A 19482-nucleotide genomic window follows, 5' to 3' on the forward strand; every position below is an offset into this window, starting at 1 on the left:
GTTTTCTAAGTTTAATCAACACCTTAACAACATGAACCAGACACTTGAAATTTCTTCAAAACAAAAGTTGAAAATGGAACATGCACCCAAGCGAAGGTAAAAAGTGCGTTAAAAGTCAGCCAGACATCTCTACAAAAAGTGACATATAAACAAATGGATCACTCTGAAATAATAATAATAAAGTCCACAGACCTGCAAAAAACTGCTCTGTCTAATAACGACTTGAGGCTGCCTCCAAAAGCGATTCAAACGATAAACCTCCATGTTAAAAAAAACATTTGAAACCTGTCACAAAACCCTAGTTTGACTTTCAACACAACAACCGTACATAACAATAAACTATAGTGAAGACTCAAATGATGCATCATTATGGCCGTGATTGCGTTGGATGTGCTAGGATGGAATATGTGTGGTGGAACAGCGTACAGTGTACGTCACATTTTTATTAAACACCTTTATTAAAGGTAGGGTAGGAGATTTAAAAAAAATGGTGAGTCAGCCAGATTTTAAAAGTAAACACACGCCCCTTTCTCTCGGAGCTCACCCCAAAGCCACGCCTCCCAATCACATGGACGCCCATTACCTGAAGACGAGCTGCGGTCTGTGACTTCAGCCATCATGCATGTACCTCTCTAATCTAATGAAATCTCCTAACCTACCTTTAACTAAACACCCTTCAACATTAAAATCCAATGATGTAGGACTTGGGTATCTTCATAGTAGTAAAGTAGTAAAAAAAAGGTCTCTGATTAAATATAAAATCTGGACTGGGAGAGAAAGATAACACGTTAGGTCAGCAATGAAAAATCTCGACATCATGTTTAAGTACATGTTGTTTATTATGGTTGGAATATTCGCCAACACAGATAAATACAGAAAGGCCATAGTCAGCCAGTAATATCACAGCACTAATGTTGCTGCCGAGTCTCATCACTGACTTAATGCATTGTAGTTTAACGAGCAGGCTGACAAGTAAAAAAAATAAATATTTTCAACAGGTTCATCACAGTCAGCGAGTACAATTCAAAAACCAAGAAAACATGTTTGAACCTCAAACTTTTCAGAAATCTTAATTTCATTTGGTTTTATCTTAGTTGTAGGAGTATATTAACATATTGCTCATACTGTGTGCAGCCAGCCGTAACAAACACGCTAATTTATTGGGTTTACCAGGCTTGAGAGTACTTGTAGTTTTAATATGGTCTAACTTAATGATGGGCAGACATCCCTACGCTATGTTTAGAATGATGTCAGTTTTTAGCTTAGATACCGATTTCCTCTGCTCCTCAGCATAAATATAACCTCTTTATGAAAAAACGGCATCTTGTACAGATAGTCTTGTGAAATCAAAGTAAAAGTATGTACACAAAATCAAAAGAATTTGATTTACTTGCAGATTTCTGAGGCAAATTTTGGCACTTAAGAAGTTTGCTAATACAGAATGCATCATAAAATACAGCACGTCTGCTTGATGTTTGAAATTAACTATTCTTTAAATTTAAAATTTAAATGTTGGAGTCTTTCATATCTTTTGAGTCCCAAGCACAACCAGCAGAGGCTGTGCCAGTAGTTTCCCTCCTAACCATTATTATATATATTACAGATGGACACCGCAGTTCTGCCGCCATAATGACATGAGCAAAAGTGAGGCCAACGTATCTTACTTCCAGGCACTATGTTGAAAAAAGAGTCTGTGCAGTAAAGGTTGAGAGGTAAAGCTGCATTGATGCTGTTACATTGAAACAGCAGCTTGGCTGCTCCATGGCTACTGGTTGTGACCTTATTTCCTCTTTTTTAGCCAACAATATGAATGTATGAAAACAATTGGCACTTGAAGGCAAATCAGTGTGATAACAACTAGCTAACAAGCTATAAACCCTCTCCTGAGGAGTTCTTCTAGTTTTGAGTTTTTCTGCATGCTATTTATTAAATTGGAGGAGGCGGGGTTGATGACCTATACCGCAGTCAGCCACCAGAGAAAATCCAGATGTTTTAGCCTCACTTCTGGGTCATGTCATCCATTGTTACAGTTCCAACACTGTAACCCAATAACTTCTTGCACTGACCACTAGACTTGGTTTCTGTGTCCACATCCCATCCTGCTGCACTGACTGCACCCACTGCCCAACTTCAAGACAATTCTGCGGCAAGGAATTATAGCGAATACGTAGAGACGGATGGTGAGTAAGTTACTATTTCTTTCTACCTGTTTTTCTTCAGTTGGTTTTTCACACACTATGAAACAAAAGTGTCAATATCAAAAAGAAATCTGGCTAATTTAAAACTACAGTGCAGAACTTCTACATACAATAAATGCCGATTACTCCCAATGTTGCAGTACATAGATGAGATATGAGGGGTTCCGGCAACTAATGTGTGGCAGGGACATTGAAAGCTCCATCAAGCAGCCAAAGAAAACTTTCTGAGGAAGTTTTACACGAAAAAAAAAGCAGACTACCATTAAGGACAAAGTATTCAAGACTAACGCTACATAAATACTGATCTTTTTTAAACATTTTTTAAACAATCCAATATCCAGGAAAATATAGCAGGTAGCCTACTACCTAGTATATTTCACTCTTCAAAGCCTTACCATTGCTAATCTGTGTTAGTGAGCTAGCTAACATCTCTGAACCTTCCAAAAACCCAAACATCAACTTGACAAGTGGACCAATCACTAGAACCTTCACCTGCTCTTACCCCATGGCTTGAGCCACAGCTCAGTGTTTGTTTAGTTACTTTCATTCTGCACTGTAGCTTTAATATACCAGCTTCATTTATAAGAAAAACATTTAGTAATATGCTTATGTGGACACTACTTGAGATTTTTCCTATTTCTTCCATTTTCAGTCTTGCTTAAGGACCGTTTTTAATAAAAGAAGAAGTTACTTTACACAGCATAACTGCTACATGAATGTAGAACTAAACTGATTTTTTTTTTTTTAAAAACCGAGACATTGGGAAGTTCTGAGGAGTCTACATGTTGCGAGTTTTAGATAATTTACAGTTAAAGGCGAATGATTAAAATCTATCTGGATAAAAAACACATCCTCTGATGCCACTGTAGGCTGTGTTCACTGTTAACTTGTAGAAGTAAAGGCATTTAATTGCACTTGAAAGCACTCCACATTTCATCTGCTGCATGTAAGGACCTAGTCAATCAATTCATTTCAGCACATTAAATTTGCCTCAGTCAGGAGAAATCCATATAATTGAACATTTGGCTTGTCTTTGGTGTTAAGCACACTGCATTAATGTTCCCGCTCTACAATGTATCAACGGATCTCATTAGGCAATCAAAGGAAATGATTCATTTCCTGTACAGTCCATGACATTTCTTTCTAAAGTAAGGACTTAATGGTCGTAGTGGGCATAAAACCATGACTACAAGGGGAGGTTATACGTTCATTGCTTTTTTAAAAAAGTCTCTAGCACATTTTCCTCAACAGTTTTTCAGTGGCTTTCAGAAATGTCTGTGCAAAGAGGAATAAAAAATGTGATTTAAAAGCTGGTTCAAATATCAATAAACTCCGTTCCTTCTTCCTTCACTGTTCCCTCAGTGAGCAGCTTCACAGCAAAGCAAAGCTGTACTTTAACACTCACTGGCTCTGCTCTTCAGCTCCAGCGTCACTGGTTTAGAAATAAAAGGCTGTACCTGCTCTAGCCCAGGAACAATTTGGGGGGAAAACTTGCTGTTACAGTGACAACTGAAGTTTGCTGAGGTAATACATTATACCACCGGGGGAAAAACAGGCACACATACGGGCTGTTACTCACAGGCAGAAACCTTAACATTCACTAGAGGGTTGTCAACAGTAAAGCACAAAACGGTTATTTGAGATACTATCATAGAAGCAGAGCACATCTCTGCCAGTGTATTGCAGTCATATGCTTTGAAATTGTTTATTGTCTGTGATCCTGTTTATCTGCGGCACTCGCTTCATTTTTTTTTCCTCCCCATAAAAGCAATGAGCAAGATCGACTAAAGAAACCAGCACAGATCTCTCAGCACAATCTGGATGCAGAGGTAAAATTCAGTCCAAACGAAGCCACCTCCTCTGCACACAGGTGCTGCTAAACACAGAATTACTCACATAAAGCATGAACATCTAGTGATTTCTGTCCACTCGGGCAGTGCATATGGACATACTTGATCCTGGGCGCCTTTGGGTTTGGGATCAAACGTCCGGGTCCATCCTTCTAGGGTGGACAGCTTGAGGACGTCAGATGCGCCCATGGGCCTGCGGAGCTCGTCTCTCCTCCAGACAGCGACAGACCCACATCGACACCACCTCTGCATTTCCATCGTTAAACTGTATGATGAAGGAATGGTCCTAGAAAATAAAACGACACATAGATACACAGTTAAATTGAAGTAAATTTGGTTGAAATGAACTGAAGTGGCTGTAAAAACACAAGTAATGAGCTTTCTAATAAAAACAGAGAAAACTAAAACAACTATTAAAATGATAAAAACCCATTCTGCAAAATTATTTTTACTATCAAACAGATTGGAGCCACAAACATTATGACACCTTTATGCAAAGTGTATGCTTTGAATCTACTGGTATAATTATTCTAACTCATGACTCACGACATAATGATGAAGTACAAATAAACTCAATGGGAATGTCATTAAAGCCTCTTAAATATTAATGTGTAACAGATTTGGCTTTAAGTGCAGAATGTGTAAGTAATGGCTTTTCAAGGGCATTCCAAAGAAATATCTGGAGTTTAACGGTCGACATGAGTCATAGCGGACTGTGAAATGAGCTTTGTAGCAGCAGCAACACCAAGAAATGCTCCTGAACAAAATCTTGACAGCTTTGTTCCAATAAATGAGCTTCGGGAACCCTGCAAACATATGCCCTGTCTCTGCATGTCTGTTCAAAGCTGACGGTGTTCACTTGTTACTGCTGCAGGACTGAAACAGAGATGTCACATGTGATATTTCACTGACAACAACCACCAGCAAGCAGGCTCATCTGGCCGACGGTCCAGACCTGAGCCGGAGGTCAGGGAGGTCGCAAAAGGGGGTCAGAGGTGAGAGGGGAGGAGGTTGTACATGAGACAAATCAACTCAGACTAACCATGAATTTTATCTGAGGTGTCTAGATGTCCAATTAGATAAACAGGGCTCTGGCCAGGCCTGTTTAAATGAACTTGTCAACACTGATTCTAGCAATATCTGTCCTTAACAACAAGAGACTGTCACCGCTGTTCACTGCACAGTTCTAAAGCAGGAAGATCAATCAAAGTGAAAAGACTCAGTTATTTTGTTACAATTAGAACTTGTGCGATACAGACTTACAGTCTGTGCCGAGAGCAGACACAGTGATGTGCATGTGAAATAATTAATAACAAGAAATTATTCACAGGGTGGCACTGTTGGCATTGTGCGCTGACAACAGATGGATTCTTTTTGAAAAGTCTGCAGCAGACACCACAAACTGAACTTCAGTGCTCTGAGTAAACGTTTGAATATTAGGTTCAACGGTAGGCTGCTATGCGATGGAAGCATCATATGCATCATATTAATCAGGAAAATTATCCTAAGACTAAACAGTCTCACTGAACAACAGGTTGTGCAACCTTGAGGAAGGTCAAAGGATGCAGCCACTGAGCTGGGACACAGCTTTAACATTTACCAATGAGAGGCACTTCAGGTAACTTCAAACTTAGTCGGGCTACAGTCTGTGAAGATGGTTATGCAACACAATCTCATACTGTTTTCTTTGTTTACAACAATGATACTCCTACAGTTTTTATTGTGACTGAAACCAAACATGCAAATCTTGTCAACGTGGAAACAAAACCTCCCTATAACAGTGATGTAAGTTTGACTCAAATGAAAGCAGAAAGTGACTTCAAGGTGAGCAGTGTTGTTGTCAGCTGTTTCTTCTGGGGTCGTTAAATACCCCCCAGCAACACCCAAACTGGCGCAGACAATGTAAGATTAGTAACAAAGTAGGACAGACTGGTAATGATGGTCCACTTTTTTCCTCCAGAGATCCTTCTCATCTATTTGTGGCAACATAAGAAAATATCTTAAAATGAAGATCATGTTTGGTAAATTAAAAGCACATGAAGGAGGAATATAAGGACTAGGTTTCTGTGAGTACTCTCATCTGTTATTCCTCATCACTGTTACTGTGACTGACTATTAAATTACAACAGTAGTTTCATATTTTAAAGTAAAACGGTGACACTTTCCAGTGTGCTCTAATCCTGTATAAACTATAGAGATTGTTAAGGACTGGGGGGAGACCCATCAATCCTGTTGTCCTTCTAATGGGCAGCTGGGGTTAACACAGTCTGAGGTTAATTACTCTCATATCAGTGCGAGCATGTGTGCATGTGTGTGTCAGTATGCAATGGGTGGAGTGGACGCTCCTGGGTGCCCCTATGTGCTGAATACTCATCTCATCAATCATTCTTCCCTGCCTCAGTACAGAGGGGGTGATACAGAAATAAAGGAGGAAGTCCTGAGTGATGCTTTTAAAATCAAGCTCTCCAACCTCTGCTCCACAAATTAACCCTGACGGGCCCATAGACATCTCAGGGAATGCGACCTGGATGAAGGTGCGCATATCAAGAAACATTAACTTCAGCCACTACGAGCAAATTACAGCTTGAAGGTGGAACACTGTGGACATGCTTGACCCTCTTTCTCACCTCATATTTACCCAACATACAAGCAAGCGATACAGTGTGATTGAAAACAGCATTGTCACTACGGTTTAAATGTGACTCTGATGATACGTTACACAGCAAATATATGTTCATTAGGGTTGGGCGGTATTAAGGTATTAAGGTATACCGGCGGGGCACACGAGTGGCATGGTATTATTTTTAATACCGTCAATAAAAAAAAATGCAATGTACATATATAGAAGATAAAAATAAAATATGAACGTTTATGAACATGACAGTGACAGCGCAGAGGAGAGAGAGAGAGAGAGCGCTGTAGTCGCACCTGTGACCTGGTCCCTTTAGAAGAACACTGCTGTGCTTTAGAGGACGAGCCAGAGCTGAGATGGTATTTAGTTTCTGAGCGGTGTAGGCAGAAGCCAACAGTTTGGTGCCGCTGTTTGAGCCTTACGTTTATGTCTTAAATTTTTTCCATTAGAAAAACTTGGCAGTGGAAAACGTGACCGGCAGGTTTTCAGTTTATCGGACAAATGTTTTTATTACCCTGCGTAACTTCTAATATAAATACTGCACAAGGCTGCGCTCTTAACATGATGAAATTGCAACAACAACGGCACACGACACGGCATTTACGTATACCGGGGTAAAAAGTGGAGGCCGTTTGACGGTATCAAAATCTGGATACCGCCCAGTGTTCATACAGTTGAAACTACTTAAGATTATTTTGTAGCTTCTGTTTTAGTATTAAGTTAAAAGTTACCCTTAAAAACAGGACAGCTAATAAATCCATGTTTTCACAGTTAGAGTCAATTCAAAGGTCTTTTTCTTTATTGCATGACGGTAATAACTTCATGAACTCTTCCAGCCATGAAGACCACATGGTCACAGGCCACCATGGATGAGACACAAGTGCAGAGTGTACACAGACTCCTAATTTGTGTGTGCAATACCACAATGATCTAAAAAGTTTAGATCGTTTACATTTGTAAACATCTTCCTGCACATATGCTATCTGTCTCACACACTCGTATAGACACACACATGCACACACACACAATCATTTATTAATTAAATCACCCACAGCTTAATTTAGGTATGAAACCTGTAAGAGAAGAGTTATGAATACAGAGTGAATAACTACTCTTGGTTAGGTCATTGAAGGTGTTTGGCTTTCTGTTGTTGCAGTGCTTGGGCAGAGGTGAGATGGAGGGGGGGGGGGGGGGGGGGGCTCATTTAAAAGTTACATTAATCACCGTCTGGCCACATCAAACTGGGATAATCACCTGCAACTGCTCTGCTCAAATAGAAATAGCCTAAACCCAGGGGAAATTCTACCTAACTCTTTAATTGTTTGAAGCCTTTGAAGGGTCTGTTTAATCTAAGATTAATTTATGCGATTTTAAATAACTCTATGTATGATTAATACGCTCAGAAGAAATTAAAAGGAGTTTGAGGCAATTATAACAAGAGACTGGTCATCACCTCATTAGAATAGTGTCGGAAGAAACATGGTGTGTGTGTGTGTGTCAGTGTGTGCGTGTGTGAGAGACAGGGAGAAGGGTGAAGAGGTAGATAGAATAACTAGGTCTTTACAGATTTGCATGCTAATCACTAGATCCCCCTGGAAAGTGGCTGGTTGGTGTGTGTATAAATGCAAAGCCTGTGTTTGTGTGTGTATAAGAACTCTGGCTAGTCTAGACTTTTAGTAACCTGTATACCTCAGTGTGGCTACATCAACACACTCTCTGTCCAGCTGTGTGTTTCAGCTTCAGCCATTAGACATAGGAATCTTTGCAGCGTGTCATCTGTGGGTCTAAAATGCAGGAGCACGCGTGCTTAAGAAGGAAAAGTGCCTAAACTAGTTTTATTACCTCACAAAATCATGTGTAATTTTGTCCTTTTAACTCCAGCTATGATTCAAAATGACGTGGCCGAGTGAGAGTCGCAGCAGCACCTCACCGCAGTCTTGGTATGTGTAAATGGGCTGTACGTCAACAGAGACCCCAGGGTGAAAAGTGAAAACATTTGGCAGGGAAGGTGCTGAGAGAAAAGTTTGGGGAGGATGAGATTTGTTAAAATCTGAAGAAAGGTGCAATGATATGTAAGTATGCACGTGAAAATCCTTTTTGCACCACCGAGACATACGGTATTCCTCAGATGGTAAACTTACTTTCAGTTCAGTTTTAGCACACATAACTACAACTTGTACAAGACAACAGCCACTTCAAACATCCATCATCACTTAGCAGATCTATCAGCAACTTTTCCAAGAAGTACAAAGGCCATATTTGCTATTCCGTTGAGGTTTATCTATGATTTTTAAAATGTGGGAATGCAAACAGTTTAACCTCAATTCTGCTCAATTTCTGTATGTGTGTGTTTGGCGAAACTAGATTTGGGGACAGTCAGAGACAAGAGGCGGTTCTTTTGTGAAAAACCAAGGGGCTCATCTGGTGTCTCAGGGGTTGAAAGGGGGGGGGTATGAAATTTGTGTGTGGTGACGATGAATAGAAAAGCAGAATAAGAGGCCTGCATTGACAAGGGTGCTAAAAGGCTGTGTGAAGGCTGCTGGCTGGGGAACAAGGGACGATGGGGGAGAAGGAGGAGGGGCGGGGGAGAAATGAAATGTCCATCAAACCACAATCCAACAATGTGAGGACGTAGGGATCCTAAAATCTGGCTTTTCCTTCCTCCATGCACACAGAATATGACAAAGAAACACACAATATGATGTTATTTTTGGGTCTTGCTTTAAAAGCTATATAAATAAGCCAGGCTATGTATTAAAGGATAAGGTGGAGAAGAAAGACATGGCAGAGAGAACCAACAGAAAGAAACCTCAGACAGGACAGGTCATCACCAAATACCTGCTTCTAAAGCCCTGGGAGCATGCCAGTGGAAAAGTCTCCTCAACTGACCCACGTCATTAGTTTATGATGACAGGATAGGGTGTCCACAATGAAAGATGCATTAGTATTAGGAGAGAAAAACGCACTCACTTTCCTGTCTGATGGCTCATCACAAGAGCCTTTACAAAAGAACAAAGATCTCTTACCGATACAATTGAAGCACTGAGCTTGATACAAGCGCTCAGATATTTTGTCTTAATTCATTAGCAACAAACAAAATGACAGCTGAGTAAGGTCAGATCAATATTTCTGTTGGCTCCACATGACCTTTTGGTAAGATAATCATATTACAAGCCACGGATTTACTTGTTACATACAGTGCAGGAAGCTAAAAGCAGTGTGAAACCAAAGAGATGAAGACGGTGATGAAATTCTACTGATTTGCAGCATTTTCAGACTGAAAGGCATGCTCCTTACTAGCAGTGAAGGAAAAACTGAACCAAGGCATATTGTACATATTTAATTGCCTTTTAAAAAATTAGACATTAGCACAAAAGGAACAGGGGTTTTCTGTTTTATTCACAGTTAGTGCAACTCCAAGGGCAATTTGAGATTCTTTTTCAGTGGAGTGCAACGACCTTTTCTTGTTCAAGCATGATAGTTCCTCTCAAGGGTGGATTATAAGTGTCTATGGATGCAATTCAAATGATTCTTCTCAGTCCTAGAGATTCAAGAGATTTTGATTCTGCTGGGTGTTTTGTTTTTGAGGATATACATGTACGACCAGTTTCCTCTGCGGTAATTAAGTTCAGCTTTGCAGATGTATGGAGATAAGTGTTTTGGCTAAAAGATCCAACTTTTTTGAAGTAAAACGTGTCACCCTCAACACTGAAAATGCCATTTTTTCCTGACACAAAATAAAAACACATGCTGTGGTACAATATAATAACTGATGACGGACACTTTCATCCTACTACTTGTGGTGTGATTAAAAACGTTTTTTTGACATAAAACTAAATAGGATAGAAAAATTCACAGTACTGGTACAAGTGCTTGTAACAGACTGCATCAAGCTTGAGGGACTCTAAAGAATGTCTAATAGGATAAAATCCAGGCGACAATAATGACGTCAATAAAAGCTATACCAGTGATTAGAGAAACCACATGCTGAAAACTGATGAGCAAAGTAGGGCTACGAGGTGCATTTGAATGGTCTTAAAACAACATTATTTGCTCAGTGTCTACACCATTGTGTGATTTCCTGCATTACCTTCCAGCAGGAACAAGTTGCATCGATAAAAAGTCTGAGCAAATGGTGGCACTTTCTTTGCAGCAGGGAGAGAGGGAGAGAGAGAAAAAAAGGGGGAGCGGTGGCTTGGTGCATTAACATACAGATAGAATAGGTAAAGAGTTTTAATGTACTCAGGAGGCTGGGGGAATGGAGAGGTAGAGTGAGAGCGTGGGGAGGAGAGAGGGAATGAAGAAGACAGAGAGAGAAAGACAATCAGCAGGCTGGTGCCACAAAGGCAGGCATCCATGACCTTATATCTCAGTTCATCATGGGCAGAGGAAGAAATGAAAGGCCTACAGGAGGACAAAATATAGGTAAAGCAAAGGCGAGCGGAATGGAGGGAAAGAGTGAGTCAAAAATAGAAAGAGAGAACTGTGAAAATTTGAAAAAGAGCACAGGGATCACTATGAATATGAAAGAAGTGGGGCAGAGGAGAAATGTGGAGGAGAGCGAGAGAAAGGAAACATTGACAGCAACAGTGATGAAACTGCCACGATGTGAGCTACAATGACCCAAAGCATCAGAAAGAAGGGGGGAAAAAAGCACCATGCAGGAAGAAAAAGAGCAAAGTACCGTGATGAAAGTTATTTTAACGCTGATGTTTCCCCGCACCGATACAAAACCCAGAATCAGCACATCAATACTTCAAACCTTGTAGGTAGGGAAATAATCTTGTTAAACTAAGCAATAAGTATAATTTTGGTGTTGTCAGAAATGGGTTATTTGCTGGATCCTGCACAAATATACATCTGGTGTTAGCTCCGCTGCACATTAATGAATCCTGTCACAAGGACAAAATAAAACCCAACCGTAAGTAACTGGCCGTCTAACATTAAATCTCCTGTAGTAGGAGCTGGCAAAGTGGATTGTAGTGTGATCTCTATTTTATGTGCTCTGGTTCTGTAAGCAGTCGATGATTGGGGCCTGGGTTTTCTTCTCTACAAATCCCCTTTCTTCCACAGTTAGAATGGCGCTCTTGTCTCCCACACAACCTGTACAAGGCAGCATGGAATTAAACAGTAGGCTTGTGTTTACGTTAGTAAAAGTTAAGTTATCGGCCTTCACCCTGCATCTTGTTTTTGTGTTTCTTCAGCTGACAGTCATCTTCACAGTACAAGCACAAAAGCAGTTGAGACAATGAATAGTGAACTGGGCGCTCACCTCAGAAACAAAAAGACACGGAACAACTTCCATGACAACAACTACAGGCACAGACTCAGTCAGAGGTGAATGGCTGAAGCAGCGCACCACAAACACAACAAGCTGAAGCTCCACTTTGTCTGGAGGTAGCCAACATTTCTACTCGCCCTCTTCTCTGGTGTGAGACTGAGAACATGCAATCTGTTAGCAGCTCTGCATTTACACCCTCCAAGCCCACGGGCCCCACAACACAAACCTTCACCCTTCATCTCCCTGAGGACACAACTGTCGCTGTCCTTGGTGCTAACACAGAAAACCGAGTGTGTTGCAACTCTTAAAAGGCAGTTTGAGCAATACTGCTGGTGTGCTAATGCCAGAACTGAGAAAATCATCATTTGGGAGGGAGGACAGTGGAGTAGCTGTCAGACATGTTAACAGGAGGAGCTGCAGCTGAGTAAAGTCAAGCAGGATCTGCTTTAAAAAATTCAATAACTTGCCGTTACTGTTGATTGACTGTAAAACAACATGTCCAAATATCAGTGCTCCACTATAGCTCCACTTTCTTTCTTATCTTCTATCTGTCTATATTTCAACTGGACTTTTGTTATTAAACCTTTTTTCTTTTCAATTTCCAAGAATTAGAGCAGTTTTCCAAGACAGGAAAATTGCACCAAATCCAGACTGTCCAGGACACACAGAAACCTCCACACTGCAACCTTCACTAAATGTTTCCCAGTAGTGTCTCTGTAAGGTCTAAATTAACTAAACTGTTACCATAAAAAACAATTAGCTACATATATCTGTTTAAAATTTTCTAACATCATTTAAGCGGTTCATGGCCATTTTTTTTTTTACATTAAATTTTTTTAAAAAAATCATTGTGTGGACACTTTTTATATCATCTCTTTGATGTTTTATACCGTTCAACAGAAACCTTCATATTTCATGGAGAAAGATAAGCTACACACAGGCAAGAGCTATTTTAACTGGAATTGAATAAGAAGTAATAGTATTGCACAAGCTATATAATAGTAAGTGTGTTAGTGAATGACCAAAAGGAAAATGTAATTTAACAAAAATTGAATTAAATTCACGACAACAATTAAACAGCAACGCACAAAAGTTTTACTTTTACTTTTACTTTAAAGTTTCACCTTTAGGATGTTGAGAACTAATTATATTCTGGAAAGAAAAATGAAAAATAAAGCTCTTACAATTATATGTACAAAAATCAGCAGCACTTAAAAATAATTTGTTTTTGTCAGTGTGTCAAATTTTCATGAAGCTATAAAACTTAATTTTGTTAAGCAGAATGATTTGACTCTTACGACAGCTAGGCCTCATTTATGATTCCAATGAAGTGAATCGAGTGAATTATTCCTGAAGTAGGTCTCAATCCTACCTCAAGGTTTTCTCGCTGACCTCTCTCTGACATCTTTCATTGGTAGCAAAAAGTTCATTACTGTTGTTTCTGCGCAGCAATGCCAATTCGGAGGGTCCTTGACACTAACACCTCAATCATTATGAAAAATACAATTGCATTTTCAAAAAGTTACATAGATAATAGAATTATGTTTAATTGAATTTTCATTGGAATGCATGAATATGATCACCCTCAGTACACATTTATTCAAAACTTATATTCTGTGGACCTTGGACCTGTTTAGTGGAAAGCTTGGTTTAACTTACCATGAGGTTATTAGGTGCAGGCCTTTCTTTGGGGTGCCGCCGCATACTGATTAAAAAGAGACACAATCAGTCCGTATCCAAACATCGTTGAAAGTGCACATGAGATGGTTTTGTTCCAATTTTCTTTTCATGTATAATTTTCTTTTATAAATGGGGATTCAAGAGGAGGCCTGAAACAAAAACGCAGTCTGAGAGCCACAACAATACACTTATTTCAGACAGATTAGTGGATTTATGTTTGTCTGTTCCTGCAAGTGTCATCCATAGTGTCTGTATACATATATGATCTATCAGACTACACTACACTGGAGACTGCCTGCAGTTAGTCATCTAACTCATTAATGTATCGCAGGCTAGGAACAGTGTGGGAGAGGGTAACCTGGACCAGGGCAGAGCACCCATGCTGTATCTGAGGCAGTCCAAAAAGAGAGGTGCCCTGCTCGAGTAAATACAGCAGCCATGGGGGATAAACAACAGCTGGTACAGTCACACAGAGCACTTGTATGAGGTTTGGGTGTGTATGTACATGTTTGTTTAACTGTAAAGGTTACGAGAGGCTAATGAATGAAAGCAAACACTGGGTGAACATTCTATTTGTCCTGATGCATTAGACAAATTAATCATTCTTTGTATAATAGGATGGGGTTTTTTATTCAGTATAAGCAGTGCTGACTATCATAGCAAATGGCCAATGCAACCACATTCATTAACATATTAGGGCAAGTGCACTTTAATCCCATTGACAACATACCATTATACCTTTGATTCAGCAACAATAATCTGGCTCCATCGCCTCAGCCGGTCTTTGTAATAGTTCACTGTGGTTCTGTGATGGTTTATCGTGCACATTAAGGCAGTGCAAACTAAAAATCACAAACACACGATTAAAGCTAATGACTCACCACTGAGTGATGAAGTGAACAAACTTTTCACTGAACTGGCCAACAGGAAGAACTGGAGGATCCTGAGAAGCAGAACAAAACATTGTTATTATGGGATGATGACAAGTGTAATGATGAAGAATCCTGAACTGTAGGAAGTCAAAAATCTGCTGTATTTTTGTGTGACTGCCGTTTGCAATCATGGTGTCCTTGTTGTGTCAAGTGTAGAGTTTATTGTACAGAATTTTGTAAGTACAGAGCTATTATTTTGGAAGAATGTTTATGTAGAGAAGATTGAAGCAAGGCGTCTGGACTTGCTTCAATCTTCTCTACGTATGATGACCTGGATGACTGAGAATCTTCATCAACAAGAATGTTTATGTTAATACAGCCATGTAGAATCAAGTGGTTTTGTTAAGGTTAGACTTGTTTATATTTTCTTTCTTCAAACCTGTGGATGGGTTTTATGGAAAAAGCTCCAAATCAGCCTCTTCATAACTGCACTATGCAACAAATACACCAAACCCCTTATATCATATTGGTGCCAATGTGATAAGACACTGTAGGTTTTGTGATGAAGGTTTAAGTCTTTAATTATCTCCTATAATATAGCAATCACCACTGTTGCACAACCCGGCTGAGTCTGCTATGCTTTAAAAAAGTCAGAAACATTCAAAACTTTGTTGTATTTCACGCCATGGCAAGAGGACCGATTGTAGGCTATAAAGCAGAATACAGGTTTTTCAGTCAGCAGAAAAGGGAAGCTGAACGCAATAAAAATCAAGTGTTTAAGTCCATATGAACTTTTGCCCACTGAAACAGACAAACATACATGTATAGCAACTACTCAACATCTGTGCTATTCAATATAAAGCCACATACAGTTTCAATGCTGTAGAAGTCAAAGTTTATAAAAGTATTTATACAGTTGAATGAGATCAAGGACAAGGCTTATCAATAAGTTGTAATACTATTACTGATGTACCATGGGCTTGAAGAATGCATGTAGTTAGAAAAACCAGATTCCGAGATTTAGTGTTAAGTACCTGTATTATAAGACTTTTGTGTCAGAAATCAAGGCTACATGCTGCACTCTTTATCCTCACTACTCGTGACAGGACCAAGTGGTGATTGGCAGTTGAACCGTTGACCTGGAACATCTGCTGGGTGATGCAAGTTTTGTCTTGCTGGATCAACCAATCAAAAAGTCTAAGAATATGCATCATACACGAGAGAAGTTCGACTGGCTATCACTATTATTTACAGATGGTATGAAGGGTAAGTATCTACAAATAACTGAGAAGTGCAAAACATTAATTTCAATGTAGCAACAATTTTGAGTTGCACATGAAAGAAGTTTGTCATTTTTAGACAAAATAGTCAAAATTCCCTTATAAAGAGCTAAAAAGAGCAAGTAAGGACTCGAGGTCAAAGCAGTAGCACTTAAAAAAAAAAAAAAAGGAACAGCTGCTTATATCAGACCGAGCTCACCATTCATACAACAAGCGACACTTTTTAGTACTTTTGTGGAGGTGTGTGCCAAAAGTTATTTCTACTTCAAAATGTGGGAAAGCTTGACTTATAAATCTGCATCCAATCAAGCTCCTAGGCTCAGGAGTACCACCTTGGAAAAGTAACTAAACATTGCAGCCACACACACAACTTGGTAGCAACCTGTCCATGTGTCCTCTGCCTCTGTCAGTTGAATGGTCATACACACCATATCTTGACATTGTTCTTTTCTGTGCTGTAGTAACGCAAGCTGTAGTCTGATCAATATCAAGTTAAGAAGAAGCACACAAGCCCCCATCAGGAGAAAGCTACACAACCAACTCACTATAAACCATTACAGTGGAACACTGCATGGATTCAACATAAAGTAAATAAGCATACTACTTCTGTATGTTTTTTTTTTCACTCTTCGGGAAAACTTAAAGTATGTTTTTTATTAGTGTGTGAGGATGGAAGGTAAAATGCACATTGTAAGGCTCGGTAGGAATAGCAGCTGCTTGCACCCACTTTACTTACAATATAATGTCCTAGTGTGTGCCGTTGTGTTGGCAGAAAGCCATACTGCTTTACTGCTACTACCAATCCTAACAGATAACTAACAGTGGCCCTGAACTCAACAAACTGTAGTAACAAAAGAAGTCATATGCTGTGTTAAACCATTTAGATGAAGGCTGCATTTCTGAAAGGAAGTTATTCATGCATTGAACGTTTTTTTTTGAATATTACTAATATTATTATTTTTTGCTATGTGTCGCTCCTTTTCTTTAAAGCGTGGTGTGCGAGAATCCTTTGTGCTATTCGCCTCACTGTACTGTGGCAACAAATTTGAAGGCAAAAGAAGTCATTGCTGTTTAAAAAATGAAAAACAGATATGATATGAAAAAAGATGGCTGCAGGTGTGAAGGGATTGTTTATTCAGGTGCTCAAAGGATGTGTTTTCTTGTTTGTTTTATCTGAAAATCATCCTAATGTTGAAGTTTTTGTGCATATATTAGGTGGCACAACAAACAATTATGTGTGGATGTGTGTGTCTGTGTGTGTGGCAGGCTTGCTACATGTTGTCAATGTGTGTTCTATGAACCATGTCATGTAGAACAGCTGTGCCAGACTGACCCTCTATTACAGCCGCTCACCTCATTACTCCATTTTCATTCTCTGCTTCTACCTTTGACAGTCAGCATGAAAGGTTTTCAGTATTTATGCTTATTTTTACCAATATATTCTTGTAAAAAAAAATAAGTTATTAGTTTAAGAAATTTAATTTTTTTCATAATGTTTGTGAACTACTGCAGAGATCCAAGTACTTAATTCAAAGCTAATCAGCGGGCAAACAGTAGGTTTAGTCAAGATTTAAAATTTGCACAGCAGCAAAACACAAAGATACAAAGATACATGGAAAAAAATACACACTATACACAAAAACCATAAAGCCTGGCCCCACACCCAGGCATTTATTTAAATGCAAAGAATTAAACCTCTTTACATCTGAAGTCCTGCTGCGCTATTAAAAACACCTCTGGGCAGTATTCGCCACTCCTTAATGCTCTGATCGGCAGCTTCCCGCAAAGCATGATGCATGAACCCATTTAAATTAACAAAGGAATGGGTTCCTTCTAATCTCACTGCACTTCACAGTTCTGAAGCCGCTTGGATGAGCAATATATCATAGCACACACACACACAAACATGCACAAACAGAAATGCACAAACAAATGCCCTTGAGCATCGAACACCACAAGCAGTTCAGACTCCGTTCAGAGGGAGAGTACCAAATCATTTGCAACCACATTAGAGTGTACACAAGCACACACACACGCACAAACAGCTCCAAACAGACCCACAGCGTGTGCAAAGTCTTGACTACACAACAACTTTATATTTTGTGTGGACTAAATATGATACCAAATCTCTGTCTGCACTTTCCCCACATATCTGCATGCACATGCACCTTTCCGCAGACACAGATGCGTGCATTTATGCATGTATTCATGTCTCCAGCTGAGAGGAACACCGCAGCAGCTTTGATGTGGCAGCAGGCGATGGCACAAAAGACAAGCAAGGCTGATGAAAGTGGATAGTCTGTGTGAATTATTCCTCTGGTTGTCAATGTGCTCCACGACAAGACGGAACACACACTACGAGGGTACAAGGGTACAAGTAAATATACATGTCATTGCCATGGAGTAATTATTAGGCAAAATTAGATCAGTAATTACAGGCTTGAAAATAAAGTGGGGAGTTCTTTATTAGTGGAGCCACTTGCTATTCAACAAATAGAGAAGAGAGGCACATTAATGAGGTAGGACAGCGGACAGATGGTAGCAACAACTGCAGAGAACTTCTTATTTAAGACGTTGCAACGGGGGGAACACGTTTCTCTGCCATACACTAGTACCAACCTAAACTGAATTACCTGTTATGGTGTTATCACATGCACATAAGTGGGATCTATAATGTCAAATCTGTAAGTACTGAAATGTGCAGATGCTCTGGGCCCTGAGAAAGAAAAGATGAATGTTTGTCTATCAATTCTTGCCTCCAATTGTAGCAAAAATATACTGTACCGCTGTGGTGTTCTGGCCTTTAGTTCTCTAAGTTCATCTAAGTAAACAAAAATGAATTGAAAACAAGCCTGACCTCACCTTGAAAATGACAGCAGCAGCAGTAAAAATGGCAGGTATTTGTGCCATTTGTGTTTGTGTAAATAAAAGGTATGGAAAAACTTCCGATGAGATTTGTTACTACAGCTGCCAAGGAAATGGAGGAGAAGCTTGGGCAACGTTTCTTTCATTTTAAGTGCTGGTAGGCTAAATATGCATTTTTATTACATATGAAATAAATAAATATAAATGAATATTTTTTCCACAGAAAGCTTTATCTGTTTCTAAATCCTCCTAGCCAGCCAAATTGTGTCTCTTTAAATGTCAGTCCATCTGTAACTGAAAACCAAATTTTTTTTTTTGTAGTCTATCCTCAAAGTCAAAAATTTCAAGGCCGCTGTCTTTACCCACATTCATTCTTTTCACAATCTTTGTATGACAGCTGCTTTTCTGTGGAGCCACCAATGTATTTGAGCTGAAACTCATATGATTATTCTCTTTTAGCTGGAGCCTGCCGTGCTTAGTTGAATCTTGCCATGCATTTAGGGCTAGTTCAAAAAGAAAGGAAGAAAAAAAAAAGCATGACAGACTGTCACACACCTACCTCTAGCTACAATAATATTAATGATCCTGTAACAAGGGCATATTACTCATTCAGCCATTAAAGCAACTTTCAAATCCCCCCGTGGATAACTCACACACACAATATCAAAGCATCAGAGCCAAAGAAAATAAAAATATTTGGATCGTATTGACAGTGTATAATCTACAAAATGTCAGTGAGTTGAATGAAATTTATCACACCTGCCATAATCAGTGAGTTTCCTTTAGAACAATTAAAACTACTAACGTGCTAATCTATTAATAAA

General features: G+C 39.4%; 1 protein-coding gene across 1 annotated transcript in view; it reads right to left on the bottom strand.

Annotated features, from left to right (window-relative positions):
* Positions 1-820: 820 nt before the first annotated feature.
* Positions 821-19482, bottom strand: part of map2k5 (mitogen-activated protein kinase kinase 5) — a 47269-nt gene continuing 28607 nt past the window's right edge. Inside the window, exons 20-22 of the mRNA XM_028402158.1 lie at positions 14523-14584; positions 13621-13666; positions 821-4334 (exon numbers count right to left, since the gene is read on the bottom strand). Coding sequence (XP_028257959.1) covers positions 4224-4334; positions 13621-13666; positions 14523-14584 — 219 coding nt within the window. The 3' untranslated portion in view covers positions 821-4223. The remainder of the gene's footprint in view (positions 4335-13620; positions 13667-14522; positions 14585-19482) is intronic.

Source organism: Parambassis ranga, chromosome 3, assembly GCF_900634625.1.
Source record: "Parambassis ranga chromosome 3, fParRan2.1, whole genome shotgun sequence".
Taxonomy (NCBI): Eukaryota; Metazoa; Chordata; class Actinopteri; family Ambassidae; genus Parambassis; species Parambassis ranga.